At 40.0% G+C, this 19,012-nt stretch overlaps 1 protein-coding gene across 1 annotated transcript; it reads right to left on the bottom strand.

Moving 5' to 3' along the window:
- Positions 1-1,234: 1,234 nt before the first annotated feature.
- On the bottom strand, positions 1,235-18,757 carry SHCBP1 (SHC binding and spindle associated 1). Its single transcript, XM_075161271.1, has 13 exons — positions 18,638-18,757; positions 16,161-16,331; positions 15,465-15,580; positions 14,248-14,456; positions 13,032-13,124; positions 10,198-10,431; positions 9,928-10,096; positions 8,550-8,670; positions 5,390-5,521; positions 4,355-4,473; positions 3,508-3,594; positions 3,025-3,166; positions 1,235-2,260 (listed from the first exon to the last, which is right to left on the bottom strand). The coding sequence occupies exons 1-13, from the start codon at positions 18,750-18,752 to the stop codon at positions 1,938-1,940; spliced, it is 2,031 nt and encodes a 676-aa protein (XP_075017372.1). The 5' UTR covers positions 18,753-18,757; the 3' UTR covers positions 1,235-1,937.
- Between the last annotated feature and the right edge of the window lie 255 nt (positions 18,758-19,012).

Genomic DNA, 19,012 nt, shown 5'->3' with positions numbered 1-19,012 from the left:
ACAGGCAAAACTGTGCTGGTATTGAAAGCAGAAGAGTTACATTTTTATTGGTATCTTCATAAATGTAAAGCTGAATTTTAAAAAAGGGAGATAAGAGGCTGTCAAGAGATAAGCCAGCCTTAAAACGAAGTGCAAGAGAAAGAAATGCTACCTACACATCATGAAGGCAGCTCACTCAGAATTACGGTTTTGAAAAGATGAGAGGAAAGAACCACAAAATTAGTTTTTAGCCCCAGTTCTTTAATAAGGATTACACTCGGAAATAAAGGCATAACATCAAAGCATGAAACATGGCATGTGACCTGATGAATAGCTTAAGATACTAAACTACTGCCAGTCTTAGCATTAGGCTTTCACTTGGCTCAAGTATTTCTTTATAGTCACTAAGTGGTAAACACTTGTGAGTTTCTGAATGTTGAGATACTGCAATGGTATTTATGTTCATCAAAACGCAAAGGTTAGTCCTGAAGTCAAGTGTCTTGAGCAGAACAAAACAGAAGCAGTGGGCTAGGAAAGCTGCAAAGAATTCTGTGGTTCACATAATGGGAAAAAAAATGCTTGTAAGTTACACCTTTCTCTTTTCCTTTCTATCAGCTGCTCACACTAAAATCATGTACTGAAGTGAATTTTGATTGTCATCTCAATTTAAGAATGGCTAGAGTGAAAAATCTGGACCAGACTGTTCACATCCACTTCCAGGCAACGCATTCATTTCTAGCGAAGGCATACACCTGCTAAGCAACTTTCAGAAATTATTCCAAAGTCAATTTGCTGGCAACATGCTTTTCCTTTCTTAACATCATATTTGATTCTGTTTCATAGGCCGTCCTGAATCACTTAGGAGTTAGTATTTTCTTACATACATTTCACACACCAGTTCAAAAACTGACCTAAAACTCTTGAAGACAGTACAGAAGTTTGAAAAAGTCATCTGGATTTGTAATTAAAAATCAGAGAGGCACTGAGAAGGAAGAGTCCTCAATCAGGCAGTCTTTCCAATTTTTCCCTCAAGTAAAAACTAATAATGTGCAACAACAGTGAGCCACTGAAGTGCCTTTGTTTTACTGAATGTTCCACAGCTGTGAGCTGATAGATTGCAGTGGAAAGTAATTTTTTAAATTTTCCATTCATTTCCAAAACCTCAGCTGCTACAAGTAGCATACAGTTTTAAAAATTTCAGAATAATGCACTGAAAGGTACAGTATGAATGCCACTAATAGAGAGACATCTACTTGGATTTCTCTTTATTCAGATTAGTGGAGTTTAGTTAGATGCTGTCCTCCCTAAGGAAAAGGTGCACAGGCACTGGTAGCTGTTGAAAGTAAACAGCTGGGCACAGAAAGACACAGAAGACTGAACGATGCTACCCTTCCAAATGCTAAGTTTTCTAGAAAACCCTTCAAGTATGAAACATGGCAGCCAACCACTACGTTCCTAAGGAAGAGCATTTCACTAGCTTCTGTTCAATGTAAAAAACTAAAAAGTATGTCAATCTCTTATAGGAGTCAGCTGCAGATTAATGACACTTAAAAAAAAAAATGGAGGAAGATGTACCACTAATTGCTGCACATTTGTTGTCCACTCTTTCATGATGAACCCTATCTATATTTTCTTTCTTTGAAGATTTTTTTTTTTACAATGAGAAGTTAAATAAATACACTAAAAAAATTCATCAGAGAGCTAGCAAAGAAGCAGCACATAGATTAGCAGAACACATGCACAGTCCCTTGCTAGAGTTCTGTTGTCTACGATGTTATCCATACTTGCGGCAAGGAAGCAAAGTTTCCACATGCAATATATATACTATTAATAAATATTTGTCACATTTTAGTAACATTATGGAAGGCTAATAGAACAGGTTAACTCCTTGGAAAGCAGCAGTGAAAATAATAGCTTGTGCAAATCTCTTACTGCAATGCCATTAGGAGTCAGGACAGTCAGAAAAGAAAGGTACCAAAACTTCCTTTCCCATTCCATTTGAACTGATTGCCCACAATAGAAACAAACATTTCCTGTGACATCAAGTTGTCATCAGCTTCTGTGATTCCCAGTTCACTCAGTCTTTTCTTGTGCATCTGGCTCTTCTTTGCAGAAGTAGCCCCGAGTTCATTTGCAATTTCATAATTGCCTTCAGTTTGTTCAGAAATCTCAGCTTGCTCATAAAGCTCCAACTCATCAGTTACACATTCAGGTAGTTGTTCTTGCCTGAAGCCCTCTACACAGGCTGTCCCATCACCTGATTGGGGAGGCTGTGTATTCCCTAAGTCAGGAAACAATAAGAATGTCATCAACAATCACGCAAAACAGCCAAATTATTTAAAACTCCTGGAATTAAATTTTCTTCAGGCTTAACATTTTCACTTCATCCACTCACTTTTTGGATAACTACTTAGTGACAGCCACATATTCCAAATACAGTGTAAGATGCTTAAGGAAAAGCTTTCTTCTTGAGAGGACTTCAAATTGCCAAGTGATAGCGATATTAGAGAAAATTACAGTGGGTTTACACATTACACTTAGTGACAGTTCTTCTTGAATGAGACATAATATGAGAAATACAGTTGCCACATTTTATTTACTGCAGAGAAAAATTCTGTGCTGGGAGCACGTCTCAGCTTTAATGCACGAAAGAAAAAATGAGCACAGAATTATCATGAACCAGAAGAGCTGTAAGAGAAGCTGTATCTGCTTTCTTGCTGGTCGCGCTCTTGTTTCTATATGACCCAAGGAGACCATCAGTCATACAGGCCCTGCTTAGTAGGGAGCACAGATCAGCTACGTAAGGACTTTACAGTGAAAGTGCACATACACCACGAAGCACAGATATCCACAGTATTTCTCTGCAGCAAGTTCATCCTTTAGGAAATTGCAGTGTTCTGAGAGTTATGAAGATTTATTTCAGCTAGATCAATCTAGACATTATTAGAAAATTTAAGAGACTTGATTATGAATTATGCAATCCAAAAACCTGGGTATACTAGATTTACTAGTTTTAGGAGTTTCTTCTAGGAAGAGAAAAAATACCTTTTGTTCTCTCTGCTGAAGTATCCTTTACATCAGAGGGCATTGTTGGTCTAACCAGGACCACACCATATCCTTCATTATTATGGATCATATTATTGACCATGGTTATCTTGGGGATGTCATAATGTTCATCTAAAAAGTCCTACAGCAAAGAAAAGGAAATCCAACATGTTATGTCCAGCTAAAGAGATGCAAAATATTCCAGTTTTAGGTAGAATCAGTTGTATTGGCTACTATTTTATTATTTGCCTATGCAAGTGACATTGCAAAAGGCATTTTCTTTCTGGCAGATGAGAAGTAAAACAAGTATACTGCTTTGGTGGACCAACCCAAGGCAAACAAGTACCATCATCATCATATATGACGTATAAGAGTTCTACCATAAGGCAGCAAGGTTATAAGCCAACCTAAACACAAATTATTTGCATTAGTTCTAGCAAGTATAAGCTTTTGAAAAACAAGTACATTCTGCCTTGAACTGACCTTTATAAGTATTCCCTCCTTGCAGTGGTGTATGCCGTTGTCTAACAGGGTGCACGTACTACCTGGATATATTTCCACACCAGCACCCTACAAGATAAAATTGATGGCAGTTCACAAATAGTTCAGGTACATTTCCAATTTAACTTGACAACTTCATTGCAGATCTTTGTGTTCATCTATCACTTTGCACAATGCAAAATTGTGTCACCACTCCAGCTTCACGGCTATGTTAACCAACTTACGCAGCAATACCCAAGGTTGAGGCCCCATGGATAATATTATTGCCACCAGTCCATAAAAGCTCTGGTAAAGAGTAACTGCACAGCTTTGCGTTACTTTCTTGTTCTTTAGTCATCCACCTCAACACTCAAAGCCTCATTATTCTTCAACATGTCCTAATCAGAGTTCAATTCTGTGTTTATCATCTTTCTGTAAGAATTGATCGACAAGGTGTCCAAAAAGGGTACTTCATTTGCAGAACAAATGCAAGGTTTAATGAGAAAATTATTTATGGGCAGAGAAAACAGAAAATCACTTTAAAAATATTGCAGGACATGAATCAGTCCAGCAATGCAGCTATGATTATTTCACAGATGTCCCCTGTTACTACATCATTTTCATATCATCACACACAAATCAGCATGGGACACTTCACTGGATACTACTGAAGGCTACAAGACCCCTGGGACAAACCTCTTAAATTCAGTAACATGTAGCTGTCCAAAATGAATTTGTAAATGTTCTCTCAAGAGCAACAGAAGTCACCCTGTTACTGACTGTATTATTTCCAAGCAGAAATCTTTATTTTAATTTAGGAAATAAGCCAGAGTTAAGAATTTGTTTGTACCTTGGCACCATACAGATCTGAGGTTTTCATTAATAGCTCAGCTGATGTTCGTATTGTTATGCCTGTAGTTTCACATTGTAACACACAATTCTCCAGGGTGGTTTTCCCATGATGAATATCTACATACGCAGAAAACAAACATTGTTAAATGAACCAGTTATGCAAACGCAAACCCCTCCTACAGATAAACGGACTTGTAGCATTTTTGCAGTGGGATAAAATTACTATTTTAATTTTATCCACTTCAGGTTAGTTTTACTGACTTGCTCGTGCATGGTTTGAACTCGTGCTGTTTTTCTAGTATAAGCAGGAACACTGCTGCAAGGGACCACTAGTCAAAGATTTGTCTTAGAGGGTTTTTGGCTTTTTTTTTTTTTTAAAGTGATTCTTTTCATTACATTCCTAAGAGACTTTTGAATTAATAAGATATTAAATACATGTATACAGGTGTTAATAAACATTTTAACATGTTTAAAACCAAATGTCGAGACAAAGTATTAATTAGCACCTTCTGCAAAGACAGAAGGCCATGGCCAATAAACTCCTTGGATACAACTTAGGATTATTTGAGCCTCAGTTTGAATGTGCTGACAGCAAAGATCTACGCTACTTCTACAGCCCATGTCATTCCTCAATGGAGAGCTGGCTGGGTTCAACTACAGCTCAATATTGCCATGGGGGTTCTTTTGTGGAAAGAGGAATTATTTCCTTTTCCAGATAGCCTGACATAGGCTGTGCAGCAGCCAGAGTCAGGTTGCCTTAACAGCAGAAAAATGATCCAAGTCAAATGATCTTATCCAAGTATAAGAATAAAACACAAGAGCCACAATAGTTTGAAAGTCCAAAGAGTAGAAGTTATTTTGAAGTCCACATTATAAGCAAGTTAAAAAAAAGGGGAAGCCTTGATATTTATACCTGTAGGGCTCCCCTCTATAACATTTTGTTAAAACTAGTAAACTCTAACACTGGGTCCCAGCTTTAATTATAACAATAAATTATGGAAGATTCACAAGATCAAGATGCCTTTATACTTACTCAAAATCCCCTCCACAGCATCATGTTGCACTAACTTCAAACTGGAGATTCTTATATTGGATCCTGTACAGTCAACAAAGTTGTCTCCTTTCCCTCGTTTTTCTATCACAATATCATCTGGCAGACCATAGCCTTAAAGCAGAGGTGAAAGACACAAGTTTCATGAATAACTGGTAACAGTAAGGTGCTCAGTACATAACAGACATTTAAATTAAATATGGAGGTTTAAAACTTGAGGTGTAATATCTTGAATAGGATTTTCCACCCAGAGACCAGGCTACATCTTACATCCCCTCTGTACCAATGTACAGGCACTCACAACCAAACTCAAGTTACCTTACTTGAATGACACACAATAAAACGCAAAGTTATTTTAGACAGTTGAACAAAAGAGTAACTGAGCTCACATTTGCCAAGGCCAAAGTTCTCACTCCCAAAAGTTACAACAGAGCAGGGAGATGCAGTAACCAAGGACACACAGGCACTTGCAGTCTGCTTTCAAAGTACAGAAGTTCACTAGAGCAGGCAGAGGTTCCAAAGAGCACGAGGCAAAAAGCAGTCACCACCACAAGCAACTGCAAAGGACTTCATGTTGTTAGTAAGCTTCACTCAACTTCCCTATTTAAATGAAACTTGGGTCAAAATTTAATCTTCCTGTGTTACATGGGCTTCCAGATTAATTCAGATTAAAAAGAAACTTTCACAACATATGCCAACATTGATTTACTAAGCCATCCACAGCTGTCAGTGTTCAACCACTTACAGGGAAATTTATGAGCATGTAAAGCTTTTATTGCTTGTCACTGACAAGAATCATGATAAGGAAAGCAATAATGCAACGTCTATTAAAGCAGCACAAGTCCTATCATTTTCTGAAAGCACACACAAACTCAAATAAGAAGTGCCTGAGCAAGATGCTAGCTTTTAACCAAGTACATAAATAAATACTGTAATGTGCAAGTAGAAAGGTTAAAAAAAGAAAAAACCTTTGAACAAGTATTGGCAGAAAGTTTTAAAGACAGCAGATTTAATGCAAAGTTAAGTGATTGATACTTCAACACACTATACTATCTAGAAATCTTTTCCCACTGCTACGGATTTATGATCACCCCTGGGGAGGAGGTGGCATGGGGCAGTTTACTTCCAGTGCATAAAAAGAGAGCACCACGGGACAGCAAGCAGCAGTCTAGTTTAACTTCACACCACTATAGAAAGAGGTTATTATCCAAGGCAAGAGTTTTAGGAATGATTGTCCTACAGGCTACCTGCAGTTTTTCTAACCATGCTTTTAGCTTGCTTTACACGTCACCTGTGAAGCAGCAGCTCTAGTAGTAAGAAGGAAGCCAGTGACAAGACAGGGAATAGAGAAGGAAAGAGTCACCTGCTGTCAGGTGGTGCTCAACACACAGGATGGTCACGGCTGTACGCCCTGCCTGTAAGCCAAGTGACTCCGCAGGAGCTAAAGGCAATTGTCATCCAGTAACACTGATCACAGAGATTAGATAGGCTGATGCTACAGATTCCCATCCAGCTTGAACAACTACTGTACAAGAAGAAGGGAAGTTCTTCGGTGCCTTTGCTACACATTTTTGTCAAGTGTTAAAGTTATCCTTACCATGATTTCCTGCAGCTGCTACTGCTTTAACCTTATTTAGTTCTTGTAAGTTTTTATTTATCTCTGGCTTACTAATCCTCATACTTTCAACCTTAGTACTAACTTGCACAGTGGCTGGAAAAAAATAAAAGCTCTACTAAGCAAAGTGACATTATATCTTTGATGAGTCACATTTTCATCCCAAGAAAGCCACCAAAACAGCCAGCTGCTCAACTTAGTGCCAACAAAATTTTTCTTGATGCTCCTACTTCAAACGTTTTTGGCTGGTACTATTGCTATAAAAACTTCTCTAATAGGAGTCCATATAAGAAGATTAAATACCCTGACACATACTCATTATTCAGAGAGTGGTTTGTACTAAAGATACATATTTATATGCCTTGCTCCTTAAAATAGAGCAGCTCATCCTTTAATAGGTGTGCTATTGCACCATTTGTATTACTGTTTCCTCAAAGCTCGAAAAGCAATAAAAACAACCCCACACAATTTTAGAACAATGTCGTTCTTGCAGATAAATAGAGCACTTTATTGAAGTCCTTCATCCTGCAGGTGCATTGTCTGTCAGCATGCATATCTATATAAATCAAACATACAAAGAGAAGGGTGAGAAAGAAAATGACACTCATAAAATAAGGGCAAGAAAAATAAAGTCCAGAACAGCAGGAAATTAAACTCCCAGCCTTCTTCCCATTAAGAAGTTTTGACAAGATAAAAATGCAGCTAAATAAGTATCTGAACAGCTGCACAAGCCCCATTGATATACAGGCTACTACATTGCACCAGAGTGTGCATGCCTAAAGCAGAGGAATTACACTGAGAAATCAAGAATTGTGAGGAAGAGATAGCAACACATCCTAGACAAGGCAGAAGTATTTCAAACCCAAATATTTTGCAAGAAAAATGGAATCACATACGCTGTGTCTGTTTCTACAGAATAAACACACATGTTAAATGAACAGCTCCCTCCTCTACCCATGTGCTTCACATAATGCAGATTCACATTGGTAGCCCCCCCACATCGCTGACATGCAATAAGTACCGTAAACTGAGTTCTAATAGCACTTGGCTCTTTCCCTCTGTATGCACCAGTGCTATACTGGCAGTGAGTCTCAGAGTATACCTCTGAAGCAGATTAAACATGCAAAGAACAAGGACATCTCTCAAGTACTCTTAAGTTACTAGCTCTAAAAATTGAAGCCTTTCAGAATGACTTCTGTGTTTCCTAGATTAAAAAAATCAAGTCCCTCATGTTTCTGTTGAATCCTCTCTATTATCAATATAATCAGGATTTATCCAGACAAATAGGAGGAAATAATGAATTTACTATTAATCAGCAAAATATGCGGTTTATTTGTGGAAGTAATTATGGCTAATGAAACAGCTTACTCCATCCTGCATTAGACATGGCTTTACAAGCAGAAATAGGAACACTTTGAAGAAAAAAGCAAATGCCGAACTCCGCAAAAAGTAAATCCTTATGCAGAGCTAGTTTAAGACATTCAGTTTACTTTGTTTTAAGGACCTTTTTGCTAGCAAACCTTCTACCTTCTAGTTCAATTGAATCAGCAATGCAGAACACGCCATCCACAACATAATGACCAGGACAGATGATGACTCTGTCTCCTTCATAACAGGCATTTACAGCTGCCAGTGGATCATTGTGAAACTGTAAAAGACAAACAATATAATCAGCTCCTGAAGAATGCTATAAAAATGGATGCATTTATGCCCTTAAAGCTTGCTTTTCAATTAAATGTTGCTGCTTTTGTTTAAAAGAAACCCTTTTTGATGGCAGCAATAATACACAATTTCTACTTTGAATTCAAGAATCATAGCACTCTCTGGACAAAACCAGCCTTAAAATATTCCTTTGATGTTTCGGTCATGTCCCTTCCCCCATGAGAAAACTAGGGCAGAGAGACAGATTGAAGCGCATATGCACCGGAAAGCAAACCTCAACATGGCCTTGGTTCCAGGCCAACATTTGAATTGTGCCTCAAGTGACTTGCCGCGAATTACTGTAGAAATAGATGACAGAAGGTAAAGAAAATAAAAAGCACAAACAACTCAGCAACCAGCTTTGGGCTGGTCTGAACACTGATGTAACCCTCACTCCTGGTGCAAGTCACCCCAAAATAGAGTTCAGATATTACAGTGGCAAATATGGGGTCCACATGGTCCTTTTTCTTGCCCAAAGAGGGCAAGCTGATATCCTTCACAAATATTACTGGGGGATTCTGTATTGAAAGATAACAAATAGTACACAAAAATTGCACATCTATTGCTTCCCAGCAAATTCCAGGGTAAGCATAGTGAGAGTATGTTTTCAATTGCCAAGTCAGAAAATCTGATTTATAGCCCAAAAGTTAATCCAGGACCTTCCCTGTGGCTCCATTTTGGCCATCTGTAATTCATGAACTTGATCAGAATACAAGCAATTTCATTTGGGCCCAAGGAATCCAGACTGTTCTTAACTGCTGAAGTGGTAAGTCCTGTCTGAATTCACTAAAATTAAACACAACTGCTCTAAAACAAATGTATCTCCTACACAGAACTAAAGCAACAAACTCTAGATCATTATCAGTAGCATCAAAAGACACTGTTATTTCAAAACTAAATATAAGTATTACGCCTTACCATGTTTCATTGTAGAATTATTGCAGAAAGTTTATCTCATTATTTCCTACACACAGGAAGGAAACTGCTTGTATACAGTTCTCAGCAGACACAAATGAGTTACAAGAAGTTATTTGTATCATCCAGTCTTACCACTTATTGTTTAAATTACAGTGCTTTTTTTGAACTGACAAAAAATAACACTGTGCAAATGCAGTATCTTGCATATGATAAATTAACTTATTCTTCCACATTGTTTCTTGAGGAGAAAAAAGTATTAGCAGACAGACAATTCCTGTTACTGTACCTGTATTTCTAGTTCTTCACCACAAGATTCAGGGCAAAGTTTGTCCCTTATCAATGACTGCAGCAGACTTGCCATCATGGTTGAGGATACAACATGAGTGATCTTGGCACCCGTTGGTCTCAGTCCTTTAGCTTGGAGGCCGCTGTATTTTTGGTAACCAAACACATACCTAAAACAAAAATAACAAAGCCATCAGTTCTTTCTTGAGTAAAGAATATCCATGTATAGTTTCCCGTATGGCCCTCCTCCTTGCACAAGCCCACCAAGTACCTCAGCAAAGGATTCTCAATTAGTTTTAGCTTTTGTTTTAAGTGCTCTATTTTCTCATACAATTTTAATCCTTCCACCATGGAGACGTTTTCTACTTCTGAGTCTGAATCACTGCTTGATATGCTGTTCCTCACATTTAAAAACTTCCTGTAAAGCTCTTCACATTGAGATAACAAGTTCTGGTAATCAGCTACAAGCCCAGAAGGCACACGGTGTTCAAGGATGTCATAATGCCTGCAATTCAGAGCAAGGGATCAGTATATTTTGCATTAACAATTTTGAAAGATCAAATACAAACCCAGAGAGAACCTGAGGAGTTCTGCATCAGTACTTTAGTCAAGATTCTCTGCAGTCCATATCGACACTGCTCTATTTTTTTTGAAAGCAGCAAAACCAAGATTCTGAACAGACACAAACATATTACTTTCTAAATAGTTGCCCATCCACCTTGAAAGATTATACACAATTATCAGAAACTCACTCTAAAACAAAGGCATAAGCACACCTATTAAAAAATAGTAAGAATTTAGAAGGTAATTAGATATAAAAATTAGTCTGTTTTTAAGCATTTATTAGAAAAACTGAGAAAATAATGTCTGAAATAGGAGAAAAATCCTATAATGTGAAATCTCTATTAGCAACAATCTAAACAACTACCCGGACAAAAACACAGAATGAATAAGAAAGGCATTATCAGCACCAGATGAAGATGTGAAGGCACTGCGTAGTAAATTTTGCACCATCCCAAGAATATCCTCTACAAGTGAAATTGCAGGCCAGAAAATGCCAGCCCAAAGTTGCATCATCGAAGTCAGAAGGATGTGGACATCTGCCAGCTAGACGGTGCCAAGAACTCCAAGGCTAATCATGTAGGACCAATCATGGTCACTACAAAAAAGCTGGACAGCAATTAATGATACAAATAAAACAAGATTTAATTATCTCGCACCATTTTTGTAGGGAACCAATTGAATATAGTATAAACAGCTCTATTCAAGAGGCTATATGAAATAAGGGCAAAGATGTTCCCTCAACTTTCAGAGGTTCTTTAAGGGGTGCACTTAAAGCATGCTGCGAAGAGCAGGAAAATTTGTAGTAGAGCAGTCAATATCTATACAGTCCCAATAAACAGGGTGTACAGGAACACGAAGAGCCTCACAAAATTTTGGCAATGGGGTTATCAGAGGCAACAGAGTAAGTCAATGCAGCATGATTAACAGCAGAAGGATTTATAGCAATATAGAAATATAAAATATTTGAAGGAAAGAGAATGTGGTACGTAATTTGGCCCTGAAATGCATGCTCTTTATTTTAGAGCTGGTCACTATGAAAGTGCATAAAACTATTTTATTTTGTTTTTTTCAAGCTTTAGTTAAACAGTTCATACAGCTTTACTTGCCTCAGAAAACTATTACAACCTAATGTGCAGTTTCTCATTAAAACAGTGCACACCAGAGATCTGAAAAGTTTAAAGCATCATATGTTTCCATGCATTGAAGATTAATGTTATTTCTGAGCTGACACATCAGTGCTTAGATCACAACACAGGATAGCGCCAACATCAGTGTAGCCTGGAGGACAGGCTTTGTATCAAGCATGGTATGGGAGAATAAGAAAGTATAACATTTACTTTTCTGCCTGAAGACATTGTTTAAGACTTTGGAGTCTTGCTAAAATGGCTGTAAGGCCACACACAGTGTTAAAAAAAACCAAAACATTATCCCATGGCACATCATTGCATACTGGTTTAATTCCATGCAAAGTCTTCATAAGGCTCCAAAAATTCAACAACAGAATAGCCATTTGCTGGAGCGTACAAGTCTAAACACTTCAGAAACACATAATATTTCCATATATAACACTTCCTCCTAATTTGTACGATTTCAGAAAAATACAGGGATATCAGTCCTCAAATGTCACATTGTGTCCTGTTTGAAAGAGAGGCCTACAGCCACCTTTATAATGTGGGTAATTATACTAATTTGTAAAGCACATGCTATATGCTATATTCTAGCACATGTAATGCCACATGCCAAATAGCATTTCAGGGTAGGTTATAAATATTCACTGATGTAATCCCCCAGAATCATAGCAGTCACAAATCTGGATCTGAATGACACACAAACTTGCGGATACTCATGATGTTAAGTTATAATAAATAAAGAAAAGGAATTGAAAAATAACTCTCATGAAAGACTTAAGAAAAAGATAGTGCATCAGATCTCAGGGGAAAACCTACAGTAAAAATCACTTTTCAATTATTCGTTCCAGGTATGTTTTATGTTGTGCTTTGGTTATTTAGCACCCTCAAAAATATAACCAGATTGTGTCCTTGTGCACTGCTTCAGTTCCATATGGCAGGACAGCACTAAAAACCCACCTTCAGAAAAACCTAATGCCGCCTAATCCCACTAGGGAAAGAAACACACACTCCTCCTTCAGCATGACCAATTTACAAGTTTTTGTTTGCATTCAGTTCCATTCTGATTCTTATTCTATGCCCAGAGATATCAGAGCATCCCACGCTAGCTTTAATTAGGATTACAATTCATATGCCTGCAATTTGAAGGAGGCTGTAGCTGGGTTTGGAGCGCCATCTGATGGAAGATCAAGGATTACAGAGAAAAACTGAGGGTTCAGAAATCAAGTGGCAACCTCAGTTGCACCTTCTTTCCATACAAAATTTTGACCATCAGACAGTGAATTCTGTTAGAAAAAACTTGCTTTGATTTACTAGTGAACAGTGGTTTTTTTAAATCTAGTTGTGTGTCACTATTCCCACGTCACCTTTTCCTGTGTTTCTACCCTAATATCATCAAAGGTGTTGCACTTACAATCTCAGTCGAGGCTCAACACATCGCACAAAGTAATCAAAATCATCCTCCTCCTCCTCGTCCCAGGTCCTCCAGATGCACTGGTAGAAGAACCTTTTGAAGCAAAGTAAGCGTTTAATCAAAGGAGGCCACATTTACCTGAGCAGAGACAACAGCACTGGAAACACAAATGTAACCAATTTGAGATTTCATTTCAAAGCATCACCTCTCCAATTTCGTGTTACTGTCCTGTAAACTATTTAGTATACACAGAATTTATCTTTCTTGTCCATTGTTTACCTGCATAAAGAGTTTTATTTAGTGTATCTAAGTTCAAAATTCATAATAGCCCGAGTCCCACTTTCATCAAAAGAGAGTGAACAGCTAAAAGCTGGATTTGAAAACAAGATCTACATTCTTAAGATCCTGAGGCTTTTTAGTTGTTTGGTTTTGGCCAGGCATCCTTCTAGCTAAGCTTTCTTTTTGACAATGAGTTTGTTACCTCCATCATTCAAGCTTAGATCTCTACTACTGAGAATCTCTACTAATTCAACAGAATGTGTCTCTTCTCCCCTTTTCCTCCCACACCCACCACTTCTGAAACGGCCCATTTTCTAGATGGGAAGGCCACTCCTCCTATTTTAGCTTTTTCATCCAGTTCTACTGCCTATTTGTAGATAGCTTTCAAACAGCATGTAGTACGTGAAAGCAAGGGAGATGGAAGAGAGACAGAGAGTTGATAAAGAAAGGGAAAGAAAATAGAAGTAGTAAGATGTGAACAGACACCTGAAGAATAAAGAGCAAATTTAGAGGAGGAGGCAAAATGCAGAAAAAAGCAGAATGGGACAAAAAAAGGAAAAAATCCACCAAAATGTTATAGAAGAGAAAGGAACACTGCACTAGAGTTAGCAAGGTGGTACAGCCCAAGGAAATCTGGGGTGGAGAAGAGCACAAATGCAACAGAAATTTCCCCCCCCCCCCTTTTGACACAGAAAGCAGACTGACAATAAGCTGCAGTTAGATGTACCTTGTGATTGTGTGATTACCTGTAGCTGCAGAGGACACCACAGATTTTCTTTGTGAGCAGTCTGCTCATAGTACCAGCCATCAGATTTACTTTGGAAAGCTTGGCTTGTGGGGCTGCCAGCATGACCACAAGAACTCAGGGCACCACCCATTGGATACTACCAGAGTGTAATTGTTCAAGACAAAAATTAAACCTTGAGCATTTTCCTACCTGACATGCTCTACGGCTAGTGCTGTCTGGTCAAACTCTCCTGACTCATCATACACAACCCACAGCTCCTGCAGTGGTATCTGATGCTCCTTCAGCTCCAAGAGTTCCTGCATGCACTCCAAGGTAAAGGTGCTATCCCGTGACTCGCACAGGAAAGGCTCACTGAGTTGCACAACTGCTTTCAGAGCTGAGCACTCCACATCAACAACCTGTTGGAACAAATAGTTCTCAAGATTTCTCTCTTTCACCTTAGATACAGCTGAGGAAGGCTAACATGACGTGCATAAGTCAGCAGGCCATACTGCAAGTGCCAGTTGACCCACACAAACCAATGCACATTGCATAGTACAGCGAAGGCAATCTATTCAGCTGAAGTGATAACCCCAGAATTAAGCTTCTCAGAACCACACATCTAGAGCCTTTTCCACATTCAAAACTTGGTTCAAATCCCTCAATACTCATATAAGGCCAGTACGCTGCTTCCCTATTTTGTTTTTTTTCTTTCTTTTTTTTTTTTTTTAAAAACACACAAAATTAGTATCCTCAGACTCAAACAAATCAATACCTTACAGTTCTTTGGGACTCCTTTGAGGCTCATTTTTCAAAGTGCCCACAAGACACAAACAATCCAAAGAGTTGTCTGGGCCAGTGAAAGCTATTTTGTCACTAATTGGGCTGAAAAGCTGAGGGGGTACAAAGTTTTTCCCTCCTCAAGCATGTAATGGAACTGCAAGTTTGAACATCCAAGGTTTGCACAAAGATGTACAACTTGGACATTGAGAGACCTAGAAAAGGAGTATCCCAAACCAGCAATCCTTAGCGGGTCTATGACAGAAGTATGCAATGCGGAAGAGCTACTGTCAGTACCAAGGTGGGTTAAAAGGAAGAATTTTACCAATAAAAAAATTGACAAGTGATCAGAGCCTGATATTTGAAAAGACTACATTACAGCCAGCTGTGGACCAAGTACTTATTCCCTCTGTCCCACAGAGTTCTACCTCACGGCTCACTCGCACTGACTTGGTGTTCCCCCTCCCAGTTTCAAGCAAGCAGCCCTTTGAAAAAATTCCTGTTGCTCTAGCCATCACTGGCAATTAGATATGAAAACATTACTATTTTTTACCAGCTCATAAACTTCATAGACAAATGATCTGTCTGTAACAGAGGTAAATTATGTTAATTGGAGACAAATGCCTGAGCAACTGCATTCCATTTACCTCAACAAGGACCTCAAACACATTAGTGCGCCAGACTGCCTGCCATCCAGATGGTTCAAGGACCTTCTCCAAGTACTCAGCTGTGAATTCTTTCACCTCAGAAGCTTTGCAGTCAGCTAAAAAGAAATTGAAGACAGTACATTTATGCAAGGAAAGAAAGAAAAGTCCTCCAGATCATTGGAAAATTAAAGTCAACATGGTTGAAATGTTCCTCTACCACATCTAAAGTTGGACTTCATTCTGTTTTGTTCATGATAACCATCAGCATTTTTGCTGTCTCCCTCAGTACTGAGAGAGCTGGAGAGTCATTTGTTTTGTGCTTCTCTGATCCAGTACTCAACCTTCCTGGTACTGAAGGTTTCAGTTCCAGTGGTATTAAACAGCTAACCTGTGCCTTATCTTAAAGAGTCTTACTACACACAAAAAAGTTCTAGTAAGATCAGTTAAAACAAGGCACAGAATCCGGTATTAGCACCTTTTCCTTTCAATCATTCAGATTTTATTTACTTGTATTAAAACCAATGCAGCTGAGGTTACAGCATAAGCAATGGCAAAACACTACATCTTTTCTTAGTCCCCGTTATTAAGAGCATCTCACAGTTTAATTTGGAATTGACTCCATTTAAATTGCACCATTTAAACAGTCACTACAAGAAATCTGACTACATGTTCTTTTTCTACTAAGAAATTACTTACCCAAGATGTAATCCTGGTAAGCTTTAAATCGCTCGTAAAACAAAAGACGATCGGTGTGAAAAATATCTGGAAAAAGCACATTCCCATCTGGCACTGTCCTTCCTAAAGCAGTCCCTGGTTTGTCACGACTGCCATAATCACTACAGGAATCATTATCTTCCTGGAGCAGATCTGGGGAGAGGAGTGGGAACAAAGCAAACCCCACAAACTGTCAGTTCAATGCAATCATCACTCACTCCTGTATTCGCAAAGAATTCCTGTTCAGCCCAAGATCTATAATGTACCTGCTTTCTACAACACATCTTAAATTATCCTTGGTGAAGAGACTATCTTACTTAGTTACTCGCTCTCTTCTTCAGAATATTTACCCTGTCCCAAAAGAGGATCTCCCTATTTGTTGCCATCTGTCCTGAGCTGCAGTTACATACTAATTTACTTGGTTCTGTATGTAAGATCTAAAATCCTTTGGGTAATACATTACGATTTATGTACATATTATGCCTTGTTAGTACACTGCCTGCATCACCCAGATGTGATATCAAGCAATAATCCAAATGATTTTGGTACGTGTATAAAACCAGCTGATCCCACACACAACTGATCCAAAATAATGCACAGGATTACTGTGAGCAAAGAGCAAAATATAAGTAAGATGCATAATAAAACTGCAAATACTAGTCTCAGCTAAAGATATGTTTTCACAGTTGTCCCTTCCTTCTCTTAAGTCTTTTCCTGTTCTTCAGTACAAGCATTCTTTTTGTATTTTAATAAACTAACAAATAACAAAGTCTCCACACCTGAAGTCTCCATGGAAATTCCAAGCAACATATTTAGACAGAAGGGACACAGAGTTGTAATTTTTAGCCTGCTTAAATGGACTTTGGCCGAATCTTTACTTTGAAGGGCTCGATGCAATGATAGCACCCCTTTAGAAGTCTCCAAAAAAGTGTCTCCACTTGTGTTCTCATTACAAACTCAGTGAACTCAGTCACTGTTGGTTTTACAGTCTCTCTCAGGCCTGGTCATCCATAAGTTCAGAAAATATTAAAGAGATGACTGCAGTAAACCAAGGGTGATGATGATTCAGGTCTTTTTTTTTTTTTCTTTTCATTGATGTAACAGTTCAAGACACCCTCATCGTCCTTAACGTCTTTAACAATCCATAGGCCTCTGCATTTTTATTAGACTACAGTCTGATCTTTACTATATACCTAAAAAAAGAAAAAAAATCACATTCTATTTCTAACACATCCCTTACATTTCAGGATGTGTTATGAAAGCTAGCTGTTTTGACCTCAAATTTGTTAAAGTTCTTACATATCTGGGGCCAAACTCAATCAACAAAACAAAAACCAGAACCAGCGTATGAGCCAATTACAAGTGCTTAGACAATATAACTTTTCTTTGTAGCAGAACCACTGTACAACATGTAAAGAAAGGAAATGAAAAGGTGATTTTAATCATCAAGTATGATTTATGAAATATTTTAACAGATTCCTGTAAAACTGTAACTATGTTACATGTACACTGTAAATAAGAATTTTTTTCCTACACACCCATAATCAAATCCAGCAATTATGATAGCAACACCCTGTACAAGCCACCCTATGAATTCCGGAGCACAGCACACGTTCCAGAACAAGCCATTTAATTTAGCTTGCTCTTTGTTTACAAACTGCAAGCCTATAAACACATACCAGTAATGACCTGGCACTGAGCAATGATACTCAATAGATACTAAAAGCACCAATATTCCAATATTGTGCTATTAAGGCAGAGGACAAGAAAGTCAATTCCAGGAAAGCATTTTTCCTCTGTCAGTATTTCAAACACGTACATGTTCCTGGACGCTGATTTAAATGCCTGCGGTATGCACCTGAGACACACACCATAGGTTCATAATCAAAAGAAAAAACAAATTTACTTTACTGTGTTTATTTCCAAAGACATCCCTATGTTCCCTCGCAGGGCACCATTTCTAGCCCGGTCCCCACCCCCCGCACCAGCAGCCTCGCGAAACGGGGAGCCGCTGCCTGGGGACGGCCCTGGGCACCGCAGGCTCCGTACCGGCACCTGCGCGGGGGCGGAGCGGGTACAAGAAACATTTTCCCCGTAAGGGCGGCCAAGCAGCAGCACAGGCTGCCCGGGGAGGTTGTGCAATCTCCGCCCGCGGAGGTACTGGAGCCCCGGCCGGGGCAGCTCTGAGCAGCTTGGTCAGATCTCACAGCTCCTCACGCTGCAGCCGCCTCGCGCCGAGACGCAGCCTCCACCGTTGGCTCCCGCAGCTGCAGGGCCGCCCCGGGCAAACCGCGCGTCCCTGCCTGCACTGCCCTGAAGCGGGGCGGACGGTGCCAGCGGCCCTCCCGCGGGTCGCCTCTCCCTTTCCGAGCGGCGGCGGAACCGGGCCGCGCCCGGCCGTAGGTGGCCCCGCGCCCTCCCTCCCCGCGGGGCGGCCGCCCGGGGCAGGAAGCCCCTACCTGGCTTCGCCTCCTCGGCGCGCTCCCGTAGGCCAGCGCTGCTCACGGCCTGACCTTCCCCCTGCGGCCCCGCCGCCTCCGCGCTCTGCGGCAGCCCCAGCTCCGGTTCAGCCATGCCGCCCGCCCGGCCCGCGCGGCTCCGCCCGCTAAAATTTCAAACCTCCCCGGCAGCTAACGCTCTGCAACGTCACCGGCAACGGCCGCCCTGATTGGCTAGCGGCAGCCGCGGGCGAGTCCGGGGCAGCGCCGGGCCGTTGGGCGACGGGGCTGGGCTGGGGCGCGCCGCCTCTGGGCGGCCGTTTCTGCCGGCTGGGCGGCTGCGGGCGCCTCACCGCTGGCCGGGCGTGAGGCTAGTCGTGGGGCTCCGGCACTGCT

Source organism: Calonectris borealis, chromosome 12, assembly GCF_964195595.1.
Source record: "Calonectris borealis chromosome 12, bCalBor7.hap1.2, whole genome shotgun sequence".
Taxonomy (NCBI): domain Eukaryota; kingdom Metazoa; phylum Chordata; class Aves; order Procellariiformes; family Procellariidae; genus Calonectris; species Calonectris borealis.
The sequence above is the reverse complement of the archived record's forward strand: the minus strand, read 5'-3'. Positions and strand labels throughout refer to the sequence as shown.

Excerpts from the sequence above, each read along its gene's own strand:
- SHCBP1 (XM_075161271.1), bottom strand. The coding sequence starts at position 18,752 with ATGGCTGAACCGGAGCTGGGGCTGCCGCAGAGCGCGGAGGCGGCGGGG. Across the intron at positions 15,581-16,160 it reads TTACCAGGATTACATCTTGG|CTGACTGCAAAGCTTCTGAG; the intron begins GTAAGTAATTTC and ends ATTTCTTTTTAG. Across the intron at positions 13,125-14,247 it reads CTAGCCGTAGAGCATGTCAG|GTTCTTCTACCAGTGCATCT; the intron begins GTAGGAAAATGC and ends TTGCTTCAAAAG.